General features: G+C 44.5%; 1 protein-coding gene across 1 annotated transcript in view; it reads left to right on the top strand.

Annotated features, from left to right (window-relative positions):
• Window positions 1-18,415, top strand: part of LOC119446247 (transmembrane and coiled-coil domain-containing protein 4) — a 50,472-nt gene that overhangs the window by 7,907 nt on the left and 24,150 nt on the right. The window contains exons 5-10 of the mRNA XM_037710631.2: window positions 2,929-3,061; window positions 5,728-5,825; window positions 8,560-8,703; window positions 12,411-12,530; window positions 15,816-15,980; window positions 17,786-17,922. Coding sequence (XP_037566559.1) covers window positions 2,929-3,061; window positions 5,728-5,825; window positions 8,560-8,703; window positions 12,411-12,530; window positions 15,816-15,980; window positions 17,786-17,922 — 797 coding nt within the window. The remainder of the gene's footprint in view (window positions 1-2,928; window positions 3,062-5,727; window positions 5,826-8,559; window positions 8,704-12,410; window positions 12,531-15,815; window positions 15,981-17,785; window positions 17,923-18,415) is intronic.

Raw genomic sequence — 18,415 nt, 5'->3', positions numbered from 1 at the left:
TACATCATTGTTACAATGCAGATTTGGAAGCATCTTCTCATATTTGTGCCCCTGTGGCACCGTAAATGTTCTCGAAAGCTGCTCATTTCAGTTGCTGGCTTCTTGTGAATACGGTTTAGTCCTTCTTTACTGATAAAAAATTAACTAGGCTCGAGCAGACTCAGTCAAAATTCATGACGTCACTGCGATCTGGCGTATTAACTTTAAATCTTCGTTGCCACCCGCCTTATGTTAGCAACTTTACTCACTTATCGAGCGTCATCTCACAGTAAGAGTGGCTCTTTTTTTGATATTTCTTATTTATTTATTTTGTAGAAAATTAGTGTTGTAGAGGATTAATTTACTAATACTACAGCTCAACATACTTTTTCTGTTTAGTGTCAATTTAAACTGTAATTGCCGTATGTGCCAACTGACAGTGCAAGTTACTGGTCAGAGAAGCTCAAGTGAATAAGGTACAATGCAAGGCCCACTTTGTTAGCACCCTCAATTTCAGCAAGGCAGTGTTGGTATGCTCGTCTTTGTTGCTACTTGTTTGCTGCACTGATATACGATCAGACCCTCAATTTCATTTCATTGTAAATCGGGTGCACTGCAGGAATGCATAGACCTTTTTTTTAAGAGCAGCGCTAACCATAATACCTGTATGTGTTGGCTATGTTGAAAAAGACCAAGATTGATTTTCCCAGAGAAAGGGTGACTCTGTCAAGCCACATCGGTAAATGTTTTTTGTAGCATGCAGACGTCGAATGTCTAGCTTTTCTAGTACTCGCTAAGTTGGTACATTGGGTCGTGCCCTAGGTAACTCTCTGCTGTCTCTCAACTATCATGCAAATTTTTAGCTGTCTTTGACATGTCTCTTTTCTTTCTTTCCCCTTCTTTTTACCTGCTTCAAAAACAGGACTGGCTACAGGTGTGACAGGTTGCAGTAGCATGTATTTCTTTTATCGATATTACTACTTGTGACATTGCATGTTTGTGCACGTGCTGTAGTAACCTATTGATAGTGAAAGATATGCTTTTTTTTAACAAGTTAACGTGGGGGAGTTAGGAGTTAACATCACCTTGAAACACCTTTTCTTGAAACTGAGCGACATACTGAAATTGGTGCGACACCTTTCAAAGAATATATATATATATATACCCGAATAAATTTTTGAAAAAGACCCGATATGAACCGAGATGAAACGAGTGAAATGTTTACTTTCCCCATTCCCCCTCAGCAAGTTGATTCTCAGCTGAGGAGGCACTAATAGCAATGCCCTGCCTATCGCTTTTTTTTTCGTTATTTATTTCTCTTTGTCTTTCTTTCCACTGTGCACTTATGGTAACCCTTCGAGGCTGGAGTTGAGCAAGGATCAATGACAGGATGGGCAGAATGCTTTAGCAATTGCCGCTTTCCCCTTTTTCTTGAAAATCTGGATGGGTGTGCATCCGTGTGCCCAATAGCTGGTCTCTATGACCTGTCGCCATTCATTTAGTGATTGTCGACATTGCCCTGAAATTGAGAGAAAAGGGGGGCATCGAAAGAAGCAGGAGAGGGCAGGCAATCTACTATGTGAAATACTGCATAGACTCGTGTAAGGGCTGTACCTGTGTAAGGGCTGCACCTCAAACTTGGTAGCCAAAAATTTGGGAAAAAAAATTGCCAATGGAGAAACAATCGCCTTCGGTCTCCCGATGCCACGCGTGCACATCAGCGAAATTTTGCGCACTGCGTACTACGGCGTGCCGCTACTAGATGGTGAGAGCTGCGCGTTGACCTTTGATGCAATAATACGTCTGGGAATCCTGGGTGTGCGTGATTTGCTGGCCGTGCCAGCACTATCTTGACCAAAATTGGGTCCCCTGTAAGGGCCGCACCTCGTCAAAATTGTGGAAAAAAAAATGTGGCCCTTACACGAGTCTATACGGTAGTAGGTTTCCTTCTGCATGCTGCAAAATGATATTTGGCTCACATGTTCATGCAGTATTGTGTGCAGATCAGGGATGTCTTTTTTACCATGTTTGAAATGTGTTTCAGCTTCCCTTTAAGGAACACGAGCTACTCCACAAACAGTGCAAGTTGGGCAGGAAAGAATAAAGAACTCTGGAAGCTTTAGAGGGACATGAGAACTGAAAGGCACGAATGGGTGTTGCTCTTTTATATCCAAAATGTGCAGGCGCATGCGCAGTCATGCCTTGAAAACAGGAAGAAAAGAACTTAATTTAGGTAAACTTTAGGCACTTCGAAAAACTGTGACATTGTCGGAAGTTGAGCGAGTTTAATAGGCAATTTACAAAGTTCCGTATGTTGGCTTTCCCCCAAAGCTTTATTTCAGCCATACGACCGTCTCCTCAAAGATTGTATTTTTGACGCAAACACAGCGCAGCCAGTGGGAAATCTCAAGTATAGGAAGACGCTGGTTAATGTTTCAAAGCCCTGTTCAATTTCTTGTCCATCCCAAGTACTAGTTCAGAGAGTATGGTGCTTGGTTAACCTCCCTACCTTTCCCCCTTCTTTTCTCTCTCTCTCTCTTGGTGCTGTCATTGATCAGCAAAGAGGGCTCCTTAGCTTTCCCGACTTTCTTGCTCATGTAAATTTTGCTGTAGTATGGTTTGGGGGTACCTAGCAAATTTATAGAATCTTACAAAAAAAAAAAAAGATGACTTGTTGTATGCCTCAATGGAAGCAGAGGAAGAGCCACTTTGCCCTATGGCGGGCATTGAATCCTCAACCTCCACGTGATGTGTGCAGTGTGGTGCATGTGGTTTGCTCGCTGAAATGTATTCACTAGCATTGAAGTCTTGTGTAGTCACCGAGCGCCATTGAAGTAGTGTTTCTTGCACTGCATCGTCCGTCTTGCCTGAAGTACTTCTGAGCATGCGTGTCATTTCTTTTGCATTGCTGCTTCTGTGACTTACTTATATTAATGACTGTTTTTGTAGGTATGTACGATGCTCGAACACGCGTGTTCATCTTTTACGTGGCCTGGAGGCTCCGGGTCTCCCGGTCACTCGTCGAGATGTACGAAGAGTCTGTTGTCGAAATGCTGTCCCAGGAAGTCCACGAACAGTCAGAGTGAGGCCTGGTCTTGTTTCACCCTGGGTGCCCCCTTTTGTTACAGCCCTTCAATGTTTTGATATATATATATATTGTGTAGCATGGTACTGCTGAACCTCCTAAGACAGTCAAACTTCAGTGTATCCAACATGCATATAACGAATTATCAGAAATAACGAAGTAAACCTAAAATATTTCTTGCCAATATCCCAGCGTGTAACGAGTATATTCTTGCAATGAATATCAGATATAACGAATATGTTCTCGTTTTGGATGTGACTTCATTATAACGAGGTCTGACTGTAATGTCAATTGTTAAAAAGGAATTTTTGTTTCTCGTATTGTGTATCTGTTATGAAAATAGAAATGAAAATTAGAGTAAATGTGTTAACTGTGGGTTCACGCAAATGGCCAAGCAGTGCAAAAAATGTTCTGTCGTTAACTCTTTCAGATACCAATGAATTCTGTTGACTGAAAACTTACTTTCACCACATTACTTGCATATTCAGAATCATAAAAAGCACACAGCTGCAGAATAGATTAGGAATTTTCAATTCTTTAGAGAGTTTTGTCAAGTTTACAGAACATATACTCCATGCAAAAACTCACTACAGGAACATTACATATGAGAACATGAACTATTTTAAGTCTAGCAGGCTTGAAAAGCACCCATCCAGGCACTTGAAAATTATGCCTGATGCAATGCACTTTGAAAAGCAATGAAAGGAGTACACCCACTGCATACAACAACATACTCGCACCGAGCAAGTACACACAACCGTCTACCTTCCCACTCGTTTTATTAAAAAATTTTGAACCCGTTATTCAAATTTGCAATATGATTCCAATAAGAACAGTTTCAAGATGTAAGCGAGATATTTTAAGTACCATTACTTTCATCAAAGCTATTGCTGTTGACACACTTTCTTTGTGTACACAATTGGGTACACAGCGTCTTGAAGGGTTAAACTTCCGTGAAATTTAAGGCCCGGGATAATCACATATCCTTTCCTTCTGCTACAAATTACATTAGAAATGTGAAACGTTAATGTGGCATTTAATAGTTACAAGTACGATCATAAGTTTGATGTTAACTTCTACCTGTAGGTGGTGCCACGTTACGGTGCAAGAAGACAATTGAACTCTGAGATATGCACGATTAGAAACTTGCTTTGCTGCATATGATAAAATGTTTAGTCCAGCAATTTTGGTTTGGTTATTAAAGTGGAAGTACCGTACAAAGCATGACGTACAGTGCTTTTGATTTACTTAGGATTTAGTTTAGGTTTATTGTGATACTTACACATAAGAACTCACCAAATTTTCGTTATAAGAAGGTTCAACTTAGCGGCGATTCACCTCAGTGTACCACTAATTTTTTTATTGCCATTGGAAAGGTTTGTGCCATGTTGGCATTTTATTGCAGACAGCACTCTTTTGTACACCAACCTTGCTTTCTTTACCAAAGCTAAAGAAGTTCTTTTGCCCGTGCTCATCATTTTGTGTAGTTGTCATCACTACATCATCACTACAATCATCACTACAAGTAATTTATATAAATACCACCTTTTTGCGGTGTTGTGCACTGAGCAAAAGCATTACACTTGCTTCTTAAGAACACTTCCATATTTATTTCTCAATGAACACAACAGTTATGAAACACATATGACATTTTGTGCTCAGAGTACTGGAATAGACATGTTCAAGTGAATTATGGCGTACAGTTAAAACACACAAAAAGAGTACAATATCAAAAATGCTGAACTTTTACTGTAATGAATAATTCATCGTTGTGTTCTTCAAGGAGAACCAGATTAAGAAAATTATGCGTATAACTTTGCCGCTTATTATGTAATTATGCTGACACATGCATTACTTAACACAACTGTATAACTCTATCTTTCTTGCTTTGTCGCTCATGCACTTGTTCACATCTGCTGATTTGTTCTTGCTTCTTTTTGTGTGTGTGTGATGTTATTTCATCATGTAAAACCATGTGCGTCATCTGCACTGTTAGTCTTGTAATTGGAGATGAAAAGCTCATCAAGCTGCCAAAGCGAAGTTTTTCATTTTGTCATGTTTCTCAAGAACATAAACTTATATTGTATTGAATTTTATTACGATGCCCCTCACCGTACCATGCCACTATGAACGAGGCACTTTTGAAGGGACACTGGATGAAAATATTAATTCGAGCTAGATTGAAAGATTAGGCTTCTGTAATTCACCATTTGCAGCGAGAGCAGAGCTTTTGTAAACGACGAAATGACAAACATGGAAAATTGGAGTGGCGCCATCCATTTTCAATTATGGTAACTTTCATGCGACATCAGCAACCACTGATTCACAGAGAGCGGCAAAGAGGAAGGTCACGTGGAGATTATGTCAACTCGTTGGTTTTGGTGTGGACGATTCAAATTGAGGAGGCAGCAGTGGGAACCTTGGTGGCAATTTTCTATGCAACAAAGTCGTCAATAGGCACACAGAAAACGATGATATACTTCTAAACAAATAGTCTATCGATCTAACTCGGCTTAACATTTTCCTTTATTGTCCTTGCAAATGAGCAACAAGGTGAAAGGGGCCAACCCATACGGTCAGCTGTTTGCTTTCTGTGACGCAAAGTAACTGAAAGTTACACGGATCTCTCTAAATTTTTTTTTTTACTGGCTCCTTTGTTTCAGAGAAGAGCGGAAGGAAATTGCCAAACGTCAGCGCAACAAGAAGCTCAAGCGTTTCCTTATGATTGGTCTTGCAACTGTTGGAGGAGGCGCTGTCATTGGTCAGTATCATTACCTGCTGGCCTTCCTCTTGCAGCTTGTTCCTTCTTGCTATAGTACATGAGCTTGTTTCTGCGTGCTTAGCCACAGTTTTTCCTCATTCAGTTCACTTCTTGATGTGAAGTTGTGGCTTGTATCATCAAAATTCAACGCTCTGTTTTTGCTTCTAATTGGCGGGGAATTGACCCTGTGTTTCCAACAATGTGTTTGAACATTGACAGTGTGTTTCTTTTATGGATAAATGTAACTGTGTCCTCTGAAAATTGTTCTCATTTGATGTTTACGTTGTTTTCATCGGTAACGATGGCATACAACTGTGCAGGTCCTGTTTGTAAGCAAGCAGCCTGTCGCAGTCTTGTGATGTGGCCCTGTTTTTTTTTTTTTTTTTAATGTTACGTTTGCTTAATTGGTGCATCTGGCTATGAATGCCAGATTTCGGCCAAATTTTGTGGCCACGAGTCTTTCTCTCACTCCTTTTCTGTTTCCTTTAAAGTGGCAATTGTACTGTCTGTGTCAACTCATTGCTCAAGCTTTGTGAAAGACCTGGAGAGGACTACACTGGCGACTCCAGTCATTGTCGCTAATTGTCAGAATTGCACATGCACACTGCATAAACGCAATTTATGGGCAAATAGACTAGCGTACTGGGAAAATAAATTAATGTAATCGGCGTATGAAGAGCCATGTATCATGCTGTGGTACAGTCGAACTCACTTATAACGATACCAGTTTTAACAATATATCGGTTATAACAATGAGAAGCTGCTGCACCGTCAACTTTTGTATGTTTTCTATGGTGAAATAACCCGCTTATTACAATGCCCCCATGCCACATTATCGGTTATAACGATGAAGCCTGGCTACTGGGTGTCCGTGCCGAAAGGGAATGGAATGGGAACTCCTTGAAAAGAAAAAAATTGAGCCGTTGCACGCCGCCGCGCGCTGTTTTCTATCCTTCTCCGCATCGCCAGCCTCGCACGCATCTGTCCCATTGCCCTTCCACCCCTCCGAACACGAATGTGCTACGCCCATAGCTCTACGCCGCGCCACCCTCCGAAACACGAATGGACCACGTCAACTGTGCTGATAGCGCTGGGCTGGCGGCGCGCCGCAAATGTGCAACGCAATATAGCCAAAATGGTGTTAGCGTCCACCGAAACGAAGCGACGGAGTTTGCATCTCCATGGTCATCAGTGAAAATCATACTGGAATGACAACGCCGAAACGCTTCGTGTCTATTTGTGCCTTTAAAGCCTTTATTCTTGCGTTTACCGCCGCGCATGGCACGGCGTTGGGCGCGTGCCTTCATGACTGCGTAGTCACCATCCATGATCGTGTCGATTTCATCCGCAGTTGCAGCAAACGATAGTTTCGTTTTGACTGGCTTCAGAACCGTAAGGTCGCCGTCCATAATCGCCTCGACAGCGGCCGTGATTGCGGCAAACAATAGTTTCTGTTTGACTGGTGCAAAGCTGTCGAGGATGAAGAGCACCGTCTACATCGTGATGGGCGGCGAGCTGGCGACAGGGGCGAAAAGATAATCGGGAAGTGCGCGCGGTAATGAAAAGCGTGTCTCAGATGAAGACGCGCACCGTGGCCATGCTATGACAGAAGCCGGGAGGTCTTCGCCGCTGCGAACGCTAATCATTCACGAGATGATGAGAATTGCAGCTTCCACACTGCTTTTGTGCAAAAATAGAAACAGGATTCTGTTGATTCATTCAGTATATAAAAGCGTGTTGACGTAGAAAGCATTTGTTTGTTGTTTTCTTCATATCCTCGATAAATAGACGTTCGGTTAATTCGGTTATTTTTTTTTCGTTCCCGTGAAATCTGTATTAACGAAGTTTTACTATAGCAGTGTCATACTTGAATGCCGACAGCTGCGACTTTTTACACGTGATCAGAGCGCGCAGGAAGCAGAGTCGAACAGTTATAGTCAACACAATCAGCAGCCGGAAAGAGGAAGGTGGTGGGGAGGGGTGCTGGCCTCCCCGCCATTATAGTTTTCTCACAACAGCTCCGCCATTCCCCTATTTTTTTTTTTTTTTCATGCAACCCGGTTATAACAATTATCGGTTATAACGGTGGAATTTTCATGGCACTCGAATATTGTTATAAGTGGGTTCAACTGTAGTATGTGGCAGTATGGTATGTGAACGGCACAGAAACTGGTCCGATGTATGGTGCTGTAATTTTACAGTGATAGCTGTTGTGGGCTCACTCCACTAATCGTTTTGATGTCCGTCCATGGCATCGCTGGTATCCTAAAATCATTTTTGAGAAGATTACAAATAGAGAAATGGCTTTGTCCACTGTGGGAGACTTTAAGTGTCACAGTTAATGAATTCAAAGCTTGACGAATTGCTGAATTCAGCTGATTGTCTTCGCTTTTTCCTTTTTCTACACAGTCAAACCTTAGTATGATGAGCACAGATGTGCTGAAATATCGGCTGTAATGAAGTAAATCTAAATTGTTTCTCGCTGATATCAACATGTAACGAATATATACTTATATGGATACTGGATACGGAGGTATTTTCATGTTGGATGCAAGTCTAATAGAAGCTTTAACGAGGCTCGACTTATTAAATTTCATAGGTATTACGTGTGTTAGTGCCATTGTGTGATAATGTATATTTTGATCTTACTATTATTGTTTGTTTTTTGTGCAAAGGGGACCCAAGAGAGCCGTGGCATAGCTGCCACCAATTCACTGAACTTTCGCGCATGCAGGCCTGACAGGAGGTCTAGCAGCGCCACTGATGGCTGCTGGTGCTGGGGCTATCATAGGGGGCGCTGGAGCGGCAGCCTTGGGTTCTGCCACTGGCATTGCAGTCATAGGTTCGCTCATTGGTATTGCTGGGGCCGGACTCACAGGTAAGGGAAAGCGAGATTCAGCCCCGCTGATCTCATATTGCAATGTTGCGTAATGCATAGGCCTGGGCTTGTACTATTTTCATTTCAGCACTGATTGTACTGACCTCCAGCAATGCACGGTTATTAAAAAGTCTTAGAATTGGGGACCCAAGACTCTGGGTCCCCAAGCCGCATTGGGTAGGCTGTTCTTGGGTTTAGAGGAGCAGCAGAGTTTGAGAATTGGGCAAAACGCATACAGCGCTCGGGACGCCGCAGTGGGGAAAATAAAAAGGTGCTTGAAAGAAAGAAAGAAGAAAAGTTTTTCTTAAAAGTGAAAACGAACAGAATACCTTTTTGAGCAAAAAGGGGCAAACAATAAAATGCATCAAACGTAATCATTGTGTTAGTACTATGAATTAAGTATGCTGTTTTAAGACCAAGACAGCTTGGGGCCCGCGCTAGTTTTCGATTTTTGGGTCTTTAATCAACGCGAACACAAGAAACCAAGACTGGCTTGAGTTCTGTGCATGTGTACTTGTGGCCTGCAATTTTCTTGGCTCCCCAATTCTAAAACTCTCTATTGGCTTGAGCAGCAGAAGTAGCACAGCTGGTTCCATCAGTGACAGTAATGGTCCTAAATAGGGACAGTGCTGTCGTATGCCTTCTGGCTTTTGAGATCATTTGATGCTCCATGATTAGATGCGAGTAGTGTACAAATGTGTCCAGTGTGGCAGTGTGGAACCACAGTAGTAGCATAGATGATGTAGCTGTAAAACGGAGCTGTCAAACTGCCTGGGAGTGTTCGTTTTTGCTCGTGAGCAGTAGCAATTTGGCAGACTCGCTTGTTTAGTGCATCTTGTCTAGTTGTAGCATGCTTTCTGTGTTTGATGCAGTAAGGTGGTGATTTCAGTGAGCTCATACCTCTGCAACTATCTACTGCCAATGGGCAACAGAGAGAGCACAGTTGGTGTGTCTGTGCCTTCGCTGATGAAATCTTTGCTTTCACTAGAGCCACTTGATACAGTCATGTGGTGGACACACCTCGCAGAGATCTAAATCAGAATGTCCACCTAGACACTGACAGTGCAGTGCAGAAAAAGGGTGGTTCTTAAAAAGTAGATTTCGTTGCCTATGCGTTATACAGTTTGTGGGAATTGCCCTGTATGTCTAATGCATGAGGCTGGCAACTTCATATGTGCAGCAGCACAGTTCACTTATAACAGTGCCTTTACACCAAATTCACTGTTCTTGCCAACATTAGTGTTCATCAACCACATTGTATACGGTCTACTACATCATATGTTGTATGCATATAATGCAGTTATCTATATGGAATGAATTTCCTAAACCTCTTATTCTTGGCAGACAAGCAAGATCAGAAAGGAGTTTATTACAGTATAGACCACTTATAACGTAACCGCTTATAGTGCACGACCGGATATAGTGCGATCTTTTCAGACTCCCGTCAATTTTCCCATAGCACTCCATGTATACACATATCGCTTATAGTGCAGTTGCGGGAAACAAAATACCGGTTACAGTGCGGCTGCCTGGGAGTACGGAAGTCAGCGGAGACGGCGAACGCTCCCCTGAAACGGGCGCCCCAAGGAGTGCTCGAGGAAGAAAGAGAGACGAAGTGGAGGAGAAGGGCACGTGGTGCGAATGAACAGCCAGTAAGGCTGCAACCAGAATCTTGAGTGCGAGTCGTGAAATATCACGGCGCGCATAGCGAGCGAGGGCCGCGTAACTGCAGAACGATAACGGCAGTAAACGAAACTTCAGGGAGCGGGCGGCGCCAGCACAGCATGGCGAAGGGCGCACGTGGAGACCGTGGAATGTGAGGGAGGAGGGCGGCAGGGAAGCGGATTTCGCCTCGGGCAACTCCGCCGCTTCACCTCGGGCAACTCCGCCGCTTCGGCGGCTCCCCTCGCTCTCCCTCGTAGCTCCCTCACTTTCGACTGTCACCGGGCGTGCTCGCCACCGCTCCAGCCGGCCCGGCGCCAGCTCCCCGAAGTTTCGTTTTCTGCCGTTATCGGGAAGTGGAGTTTGCCGGCGTGGGCAGTTTCGTTGGCCGGCCTGGGACAGCGCCGCTGCTTCCCTCTGTGCCGTATCCGCATGCGTGCAAGGTCAACACGTGACTAGAAAGTAGAGGAAGCATAAAGGAGAAAGAAGGGTTCATACACGTGGTCGGCACGTACACGCATGTTCCGGCGTAACGCAGAATCGGCGACCTTGCCATTTGAGAGAGGGTGAAATTTCCGCCGCGTTTTTTTTTTTCTTCCTTTTTTTTTTTGTTTCGTTCGCGCGCGGCATTGAGGGGTCTCCCCTAAGCTTAGGCGTCGCCGCGTGATTTGCTTCGAATTAACGAGATTCGACTGTAACTTGAATGCAAACGTTCTAGCCGCATTCCTCGACTGTCGCATACGCGTGGCGGCTCGGTGCACATGTTTTTCATATGTGCGGGCCTTGAAAATTGTTGCTTTGGTTATAGTGCGGTACTGCTTATTGTGCGGATATTCGCGACTCCCGCGACTTACGTTATAAGCGGTCTATACTGTAGGTTGTCCACATACCGGAAACATTCGGACCATTTTGCTGCAGAACAATAAATTTTTTGGAGTTCTCTTGCTTCGTTTTCTGAGGCGTGCTTCTGTGGGCGACCACGTTTCACAGCTGCCGCCGTTTCGAAGAGCAAGTGACGCGTGGGAGGGAGTGACGTGACGTATGCAATGACGCACGCATTAGACACACCTCATTTTATACCCTCATGATTTAGCGTCAAAAGCGCATCGCAGTAGACACAACACTGATGACATCTGAAAAGCAATTGACATGTGGGAGGCACTGACGGAAGCAGTGACGGGAATTGTGCAATGACGCACCCACTCGGCATAGTTTTAGTCACCCGTAACCAGGGAGCCACCGTGGCGTTGGGGAAGCGTGCTTGTCTCGCACCCTGAAAGCCCGTGTTCGATTCTCACCCAGACCGAAATGTACCAAGTTTTCTTTTCAATTCCATTAATTGATATTGTTTACAGAAACCTGCTTGGCAAATTTGACGTCCGTCCGAGCATTTTTGACGTGTTTTACTCTTCGCGCTGTCGGCCATTATTGGTACGATCTTTTGGTCACGCCACCGACGACAGCACAGGATTTTCGCATAGTGGGGCATATAATGCTTTCGCATCAATATATATTTCAGGGTTTCCCAACCTTTCTGTTCTTTGGTGCTCTTGAAGGACAGGAACTTGTTTATTGTGCAGCTTATCCCATTATATTGTCACATTTAATGTGGTTTATTCCATTATATGTGGTATGAGATGCCACAAATAATTCCCACATGCATATAACGTAACTGCCCTTTGGTGTTCCTCAAGGGATAATTCATGGCACATGAGATCTTCAAAATTTTCAGAGATCTTTGAAACATTTCCAGAACCAGGATACAGCAGCCTGGTTTCAGATTAGCTGTCAGCACTTGTGCAGGCAAAGAGTGTAGTGTTGTGTACTTCTTTTTTTTTTTTTTACTGGCTGAAGGCTCAAAGGGCGGGGGAATTCACTTTGTTCGCACAGCTCTCATACTGCAACGTTTGGACACTGATGGTACACTTTTCACAGTGTTTTGACCCTTACACTGTACATACTTTGACACTGTTTCATCTAGGGCTGCTGACTTTATAGGTATTGTTGTGACTTGTGTTTGAGATGTGCAATACCTTTGCTGCCAGGATACAAGATGAAGAAGAGAGTCGGTGAAATCGAGGAGTTTGAATTTGACTCACTGACTGAGGGCAAGGGACTACACATCACATTGGCCATATCAGGCTGGCTGTCTGACGAAGATCCAGGTAACCTTCAAACTTTTCTTTTTTTCATTTCCAAATGAAATGAAACGTCAAGAAGCTTTTTTCTCCCCCTTTAAGTCTATGACCGCTAATACCTCAGTGCCTTGTAGTATGGTGCAAAACGCAATAATGACTCGCAAATGAGCTGGTGAATGCAAATAAATACAAAGCACTTTACAGAAATTCTCTACAAAAAATTTTCAGTGTGAACTTAATTTACAATATCATGCTCAGCATTGCTGTAGCTGCTGAATCACTGTGTTAGGTAAGTGGGTGTTCACATGGGGGACTCCTGGAAATTAGGAGAGGAATTATTCGTGTCGTTGTTTTCCAGCTAATGTCCTCTTGATCTCGTCCACACAGTGAGATGCTGTCGAGCAATTGCACTTGCAAAGGCTGAGCACTTCCGTAACCATAGAGGACTTTTTTGGGTGGCTTTTGAACCCTCTTTTCAAAGGCATGGTGTCATCATCATGGGGCAGGCTTCTTTTGCTGTGGCCTGTGGGGAAGTGGATCTCTCCCTTTTGTCACCATGTGATTTCTCCCTGTAGCAAAAGTGCCAGCGGCACTGTTCTCAGTAACTTTGAACAGTGGGCCCAAGGCAATCACAAATTCCACTGCTAGCGCAGAGCGGTGCATGTGTCAGTCTGGCCCCTGACCCTTGCACAAGAAGAGAATAAAAATTATTCAGATAACATCGATGATAATCGTCAATGTAAGCAAATAGCCCAAATGAGAGAATGACAGCCTTCCCTTCTCCTCTCCACAACTCTGTTGCGCAAGAGCATGCGCTTTTTTTCCTCGCCTTCCCGCAGCAAACAAGCAACCGACAGCCCCACCCCTCCCCGCAACACATTTGTGCAAAAGCATGCGCCCTTTCCCTCTGTGCCTACCCGCGACAAAGGAGCGAGCGACATTCTCCCCTCCTTTCTGCCCCTCGCCACATCTTGGTTGCCTAAGAGCACGAGCCCTTTCCTTCAGGGCCTTCCCTGGCCTTCTAATGATGAACGAGTGAGCGACAGCCTCCCCTCCTCATTCCCGCCCCTCGCCGCAACTCGGTTGCCTGAGCGCATGCGCCCTTTCTATCGGCGCCTGCCCTCCTCGCCTTCCCACAGCAGCCTCCCCTTCTCCCCACCCTTCCCACAACTCGGTTGCGCAAAAGCACATGCCCTTTCCCTCGTTTCCTTCCTGCAACAAACGACTGAGTGACAGCCTCCCCTCCTCCTCTTTCCCACCCCTCGCCACAACGTGGTTGCCTGAGAGCACGTGTCGTTTCCCTCGGTGCCTTCCTGCAATGAACGAGTGAGCAACAGCCTCTCCTCCTCCTTCCTGCCCCTCCCCGCAAATTGGTTGCCTGATAGCATGTGCCCTTTGCCTTGGCGCGTTTCCTCAGCTTCCCTCACCCAAGTCTGACCATCAAACACCAACCATCACCGACCAACATCTGAAATAACCAAAGAAAGCCATTTGATTTAAAGGGCAACTACGGCGTTTCTTTAACCATGTTAAGATATTGTCATTTTCAAATGGCATTGACAGTCCTACCACTGGTAGGGTGGCTCAGTTTGCTTAAAAACTCATTAGTAATTTTAAATAACCAATAAACAAGGTACCGAAACTGAAACGGGTAGCTGCTTCATGTGACGTCACGATGAGTCGATGACGTCAGATTCTACACTACCGTGATGTAAACACGCAGCAGGCATGCTAAACACGCAGTACACATGGTGCTAACTGCCAAAGAAGCGGAAGCTGCGAATGTCTTGTTACGACACGGGGCACTTTTCCAGCTTGTTCGAACTAGACAACGACGATTTCAGCAACAATATGAGCTTTTGACCCGCCACTGCCGCGCGAGGCAGCTGACGAGCCCCAAGATCAACTCACTGTGCTGCAGCAGGACAGAGAAGCACTGCGGTCATCACATCTGTCAAGACGATGATTGTGGGACGTCGCCTCATAGAAAATGGAGCCAGCTTTGTCATTTCTGCGGTTTCTGGGCGAAGTGGCGGTGTAGGCTCTGACGTAACAAACACAGGGTGGCCAGTAAATAGTAAGACATTCGTGGGCTTGAGACGGGAACACGCACCCAATCGGTAAAATTCATTTTCAGGCAAACTAAACGACTTGCTGTCATATCGTTCGATACACATAATCGGAGCGCAAAAGAGAACATACAATCAAAATTTTATCAAGGTCAGTGGACATCGAAAAATCGCCAGAGTAGCCCTTTAAGGCCAGTCACCTCTGTTAACATACACATTGATGCTGTGTTAACGCTTACATATACATCTGGACATAGGGCAAATAATCACTTTTTTTTTATTTTAGAGTGCACCGTGCACTCGCGCCTTTGTCGTCATCTTCTTCCACAGCTGGCTCCGATGCCGCATATCATGCCAGCATTCCCATACTGCCCCTCGCGCTCGTGCCACTGCTCACGCCTTCATTGTCATCTTCCTCAGCTGTCTCCGATGCTGCTCGTCATGCCAGCGTTCCTATACTGCCCCTCGCGCTCGTGCTACTGCTCGCGCCTTTGTTGTTGTCTTCCACAGCTGTCTCTGAAGCTGCTCGTTATGCCAGTGTTCCCATACTGCCTCTTGCACTCATGGTATTGCTCGAGCCTTTGTCGTCTCTGCTTCTTCCACAGCTGGCTTGTCGGCATCCCTCAGCATAACCGTGCGAAGGCGCTTATGCCATTGCTCGCGCCTTCATCGTCATCTTCCACAGCTGGCTCCGATGCTGCTCATTATTCCAGCGTTCCCATGCTGCCCCTCCTGCGAAGGCACAGACGGCACTGGCCAGTCGGTGCGGTGATTTCAATGTCAAATTCTTTGCCTTAATGTATCGCAAAATGAAAACGCGTATACAGCTGCGCTCAAATTTCACATTAGGGAGTATCATAATCGTCAGACATTTTTTTTTTGCTATCATTGACAACAGTCACCTAGGAAGGCAGTGGCGTTGTGGAGAGGCTGAGTCGACACGGAGATTGACTAGCCTTAGTGGTTCAGTGGCTACGGCATTTTGCTGCTGAGCATGAGGTCGGGGGTTCAATCCCCGACTGCTGTAGCCACATTTCAGTGGGGCCAGAATGCCGTGCATTGTGCTTGAGGTGCACTTGATAAAAAAAAAAAAAAAAACTCCAGGCAGTCCAAATTAATTCGAGACCCCCACTAAAGTGTCTCTCATAGCCAGAATGCTGCTTTGGGATGTTAAACCTCATGACATTCAATCATGCAGAGATAGTGGGCCCAATAAAATGCTGGCAGATTTGATACTTTGCAGGTGCTCTGAAGAGGCCATGGCGCACGCTGATGAACTCGCGAGAGCAGTATGTGCTGCGTTATGAGTCCTCATACTTGCTGGAGCTTGGTCACGCCATTGACTACCTGTTCAGCTTTGCTGTCTCCATGGCGGCACAGGAGGCCCTCAAGTACACCATCCTCTCAGGTTGGTGCCTAACTCGCCTGTGGCCAACTAACTCGTATCCCCTTCAGTCACGGCGTACACATTTGTGTACGCGACTTATTTTCGCAATTTCTCTGCAGTGGTGTCAAGGAATAGATCGCGAACATTAAGCTTATAGTAACTTGAAAATTCCGCTTACCTAACGCACCTCCATTTTATTTCTGAGTGCAATGTGTCACTATAGACGACCGCTTTGGTGAAGGCACTACCGTGTTTGATGGGCTGTTCGACATGAAGCGGTTTGGTAGCAGCTGTGAAATAACTTTTTTTTCCTTTCTAGTAATGCTTGCTGCGAATAATTAAATTGTGTATGTAATTCGAGTGGTTTACTAAATTTATTTTATGAAGAAACGTAGTATAACTGACTGATCACTAAGCAGATATTCGATAACTCTATAATTATAATGAGTCATCATAATATGCACAAGGAGTCCTTCCACTACCTAGATTTGCTTTCAATGGAGCGTGCATTGCCTTGGCATAAATATTTGTAAATTTCATACATTTATCGAAAGTCTATTATAATTCGTGACTGAAAGGGCTATTCAAGTTTGGCAGGGCTTGTGAAAAGGCCCTGTAAGATGAATGGTCTTTCACGTGACTCGAAACAAAAGTGTTCTACATAGCTTTGAGTATTTAGTTGCCAGTAATGCTTGTCTTGGAGTGGATTAAAAGTTAGCACAGTCGTTAGCATGCTGCTGTAATTAAAACTAAAACCGGCCTATTGTGTGTTACAGCTTACATGTGATTCTTTACTACAGGCTGAGAATCATGTTTGTGTAGCCATTTACGACTGCATATTGCCACAAGGGTTTTGTTTTTACTTTGTACCTTCCATGATTAGCCTTTGCAGTGCTATCAGAATTGTCACGTCTTTACTCTTGTGGTATATCAGATTCAGCCTATGTCACGAATGTTGTGACCATTTCCAGAAAGACGAAAGCTGTCTTACCACGTGTTTGTAGGAAGTTCTTGAATTGTTGTGATCACTCCAATGTTCAACATGCCCTATAACTAGGAACTGATGGCAAGCTTTTCTGTATGTACTCAGGTGGTGATTATGCCTGTCATTCTTACTGAATAGGACTTGCTTACTTCACTTAGCAGGGCAAACGTTTGTCCGAATAAGTAGTGTTGGTCTACAGGGTTTATTGTTGTCCTTTATATTCCAGTCTACATGCTGCCAACTGTGTGCAACAGTATTGCCCTACTAGCCAATGCATTCAAAACCTTCTTGCACCATGCTTAGCTAACTAGTGCAAGTTGAACTCCTACTGCTGATGTTTCACCCCAAAAGGTTAATCTCAAAGTGGTGCAGCTGCTAATGCATCTCCGTAGAATATTTTTGAAATTTTGTGCAGAACTTAACAAAAATATGCTGCTCCTTGAACTTGCCCACTTTGAATTGGCATAGAAGATTGCAAAGTGCAATAAATGTGTCTTGCATGGTTGAATACAACAAGTGATGGAGAGACATTGAAGCGATTTGGTTCAGATAGTACACAAGACTTGCTGCTGCTAGAGTCTTTACAAGTTGCACCTTCAGTCAATTTTCAGTTGTCGTGCAATTGAAAAAGTTTGTCAGTCTTCAAGACCTATCTTATACATAGAGGCTTCAAGCTTGTTCTAGTTCCGAGATTTCAGAATGTTTCAGTGCAAAAGACCCAGGCACAGAAAACACAGAAGACACCATAGTGCGCCTTGTATATTCACTGTTTCTTTCTGTGCGCAACAGTGAGCTTAGTTTGGAGATGTTTGATGCAGTGTCTTTGAATCGTATGTAACAGGTCTGATCACAGCCATCACGTGGCCCGCCACCTTGGTCATGGTGGCTGGTGTCATTGACAACCCCTGGGGCGTTTGCAACAGGAGGTCTGCTGAAGTGGGCAGGCATCTGGCCGAGATCCTCTTGGCACGACAGCAGGTCAGTTCATCCAATGCCTCCACTGTCTTGGAGTGTTCTTGTGTCAATATTTGTTGGAAGTGCCGCATTATTCACAAGTGGATAATTTAGGAATGTGTCAGGACCTAATACGGCGAGAAAAATCAATACGAAGCTGTTAGATGCAAGAAAATAATGCGACAATTGCAATGCTGCCCCCGCAAGTCGCAGAGGTTGTTCTCTCCTCCTGTCTTCTCTTCACAACTCATTGCATTGCGCCATTTCTTCAAGGATTGCGAGAAGCTAGCAGTGTGTTGCACTTGGGCCAACGTTGGTGATGCAAGGGCTTTCCTGCACATCAGTCATGATGTCTTACTTGTCACACTTTAAGTGTTGCACATCATTTTAGCACTTGAGAAACTGGTGGGGTACACAAAGTAGAACTGGTGGGTGGGGCATTGGTATTTGTAGGTACATAGCTTATTTGTTATGGAAATTATGCAATTATTTATTTTATTTTTATGCTTCTCTAAAA

Source organism: Dermacentor silvarum, chromosome 3, assembly GCF_013339745.2.
Source record: "Dermacentor silvarum isolate Dsil-2018 chromosome 3, BIME_Dsil_1.4, whole genome shotgun sequence".
NCBI lineage: Eukaryota > Metazoa > Arthropoda > Arachnida > Ixodida > Ixodidae > Dermacentor > Dermacentor silvarum.
The sequence above is the reverse complement of the archived record's forward strand: the minus strand, read 5'-3'. Positions and strand labels throughout refer to the sequence as shown.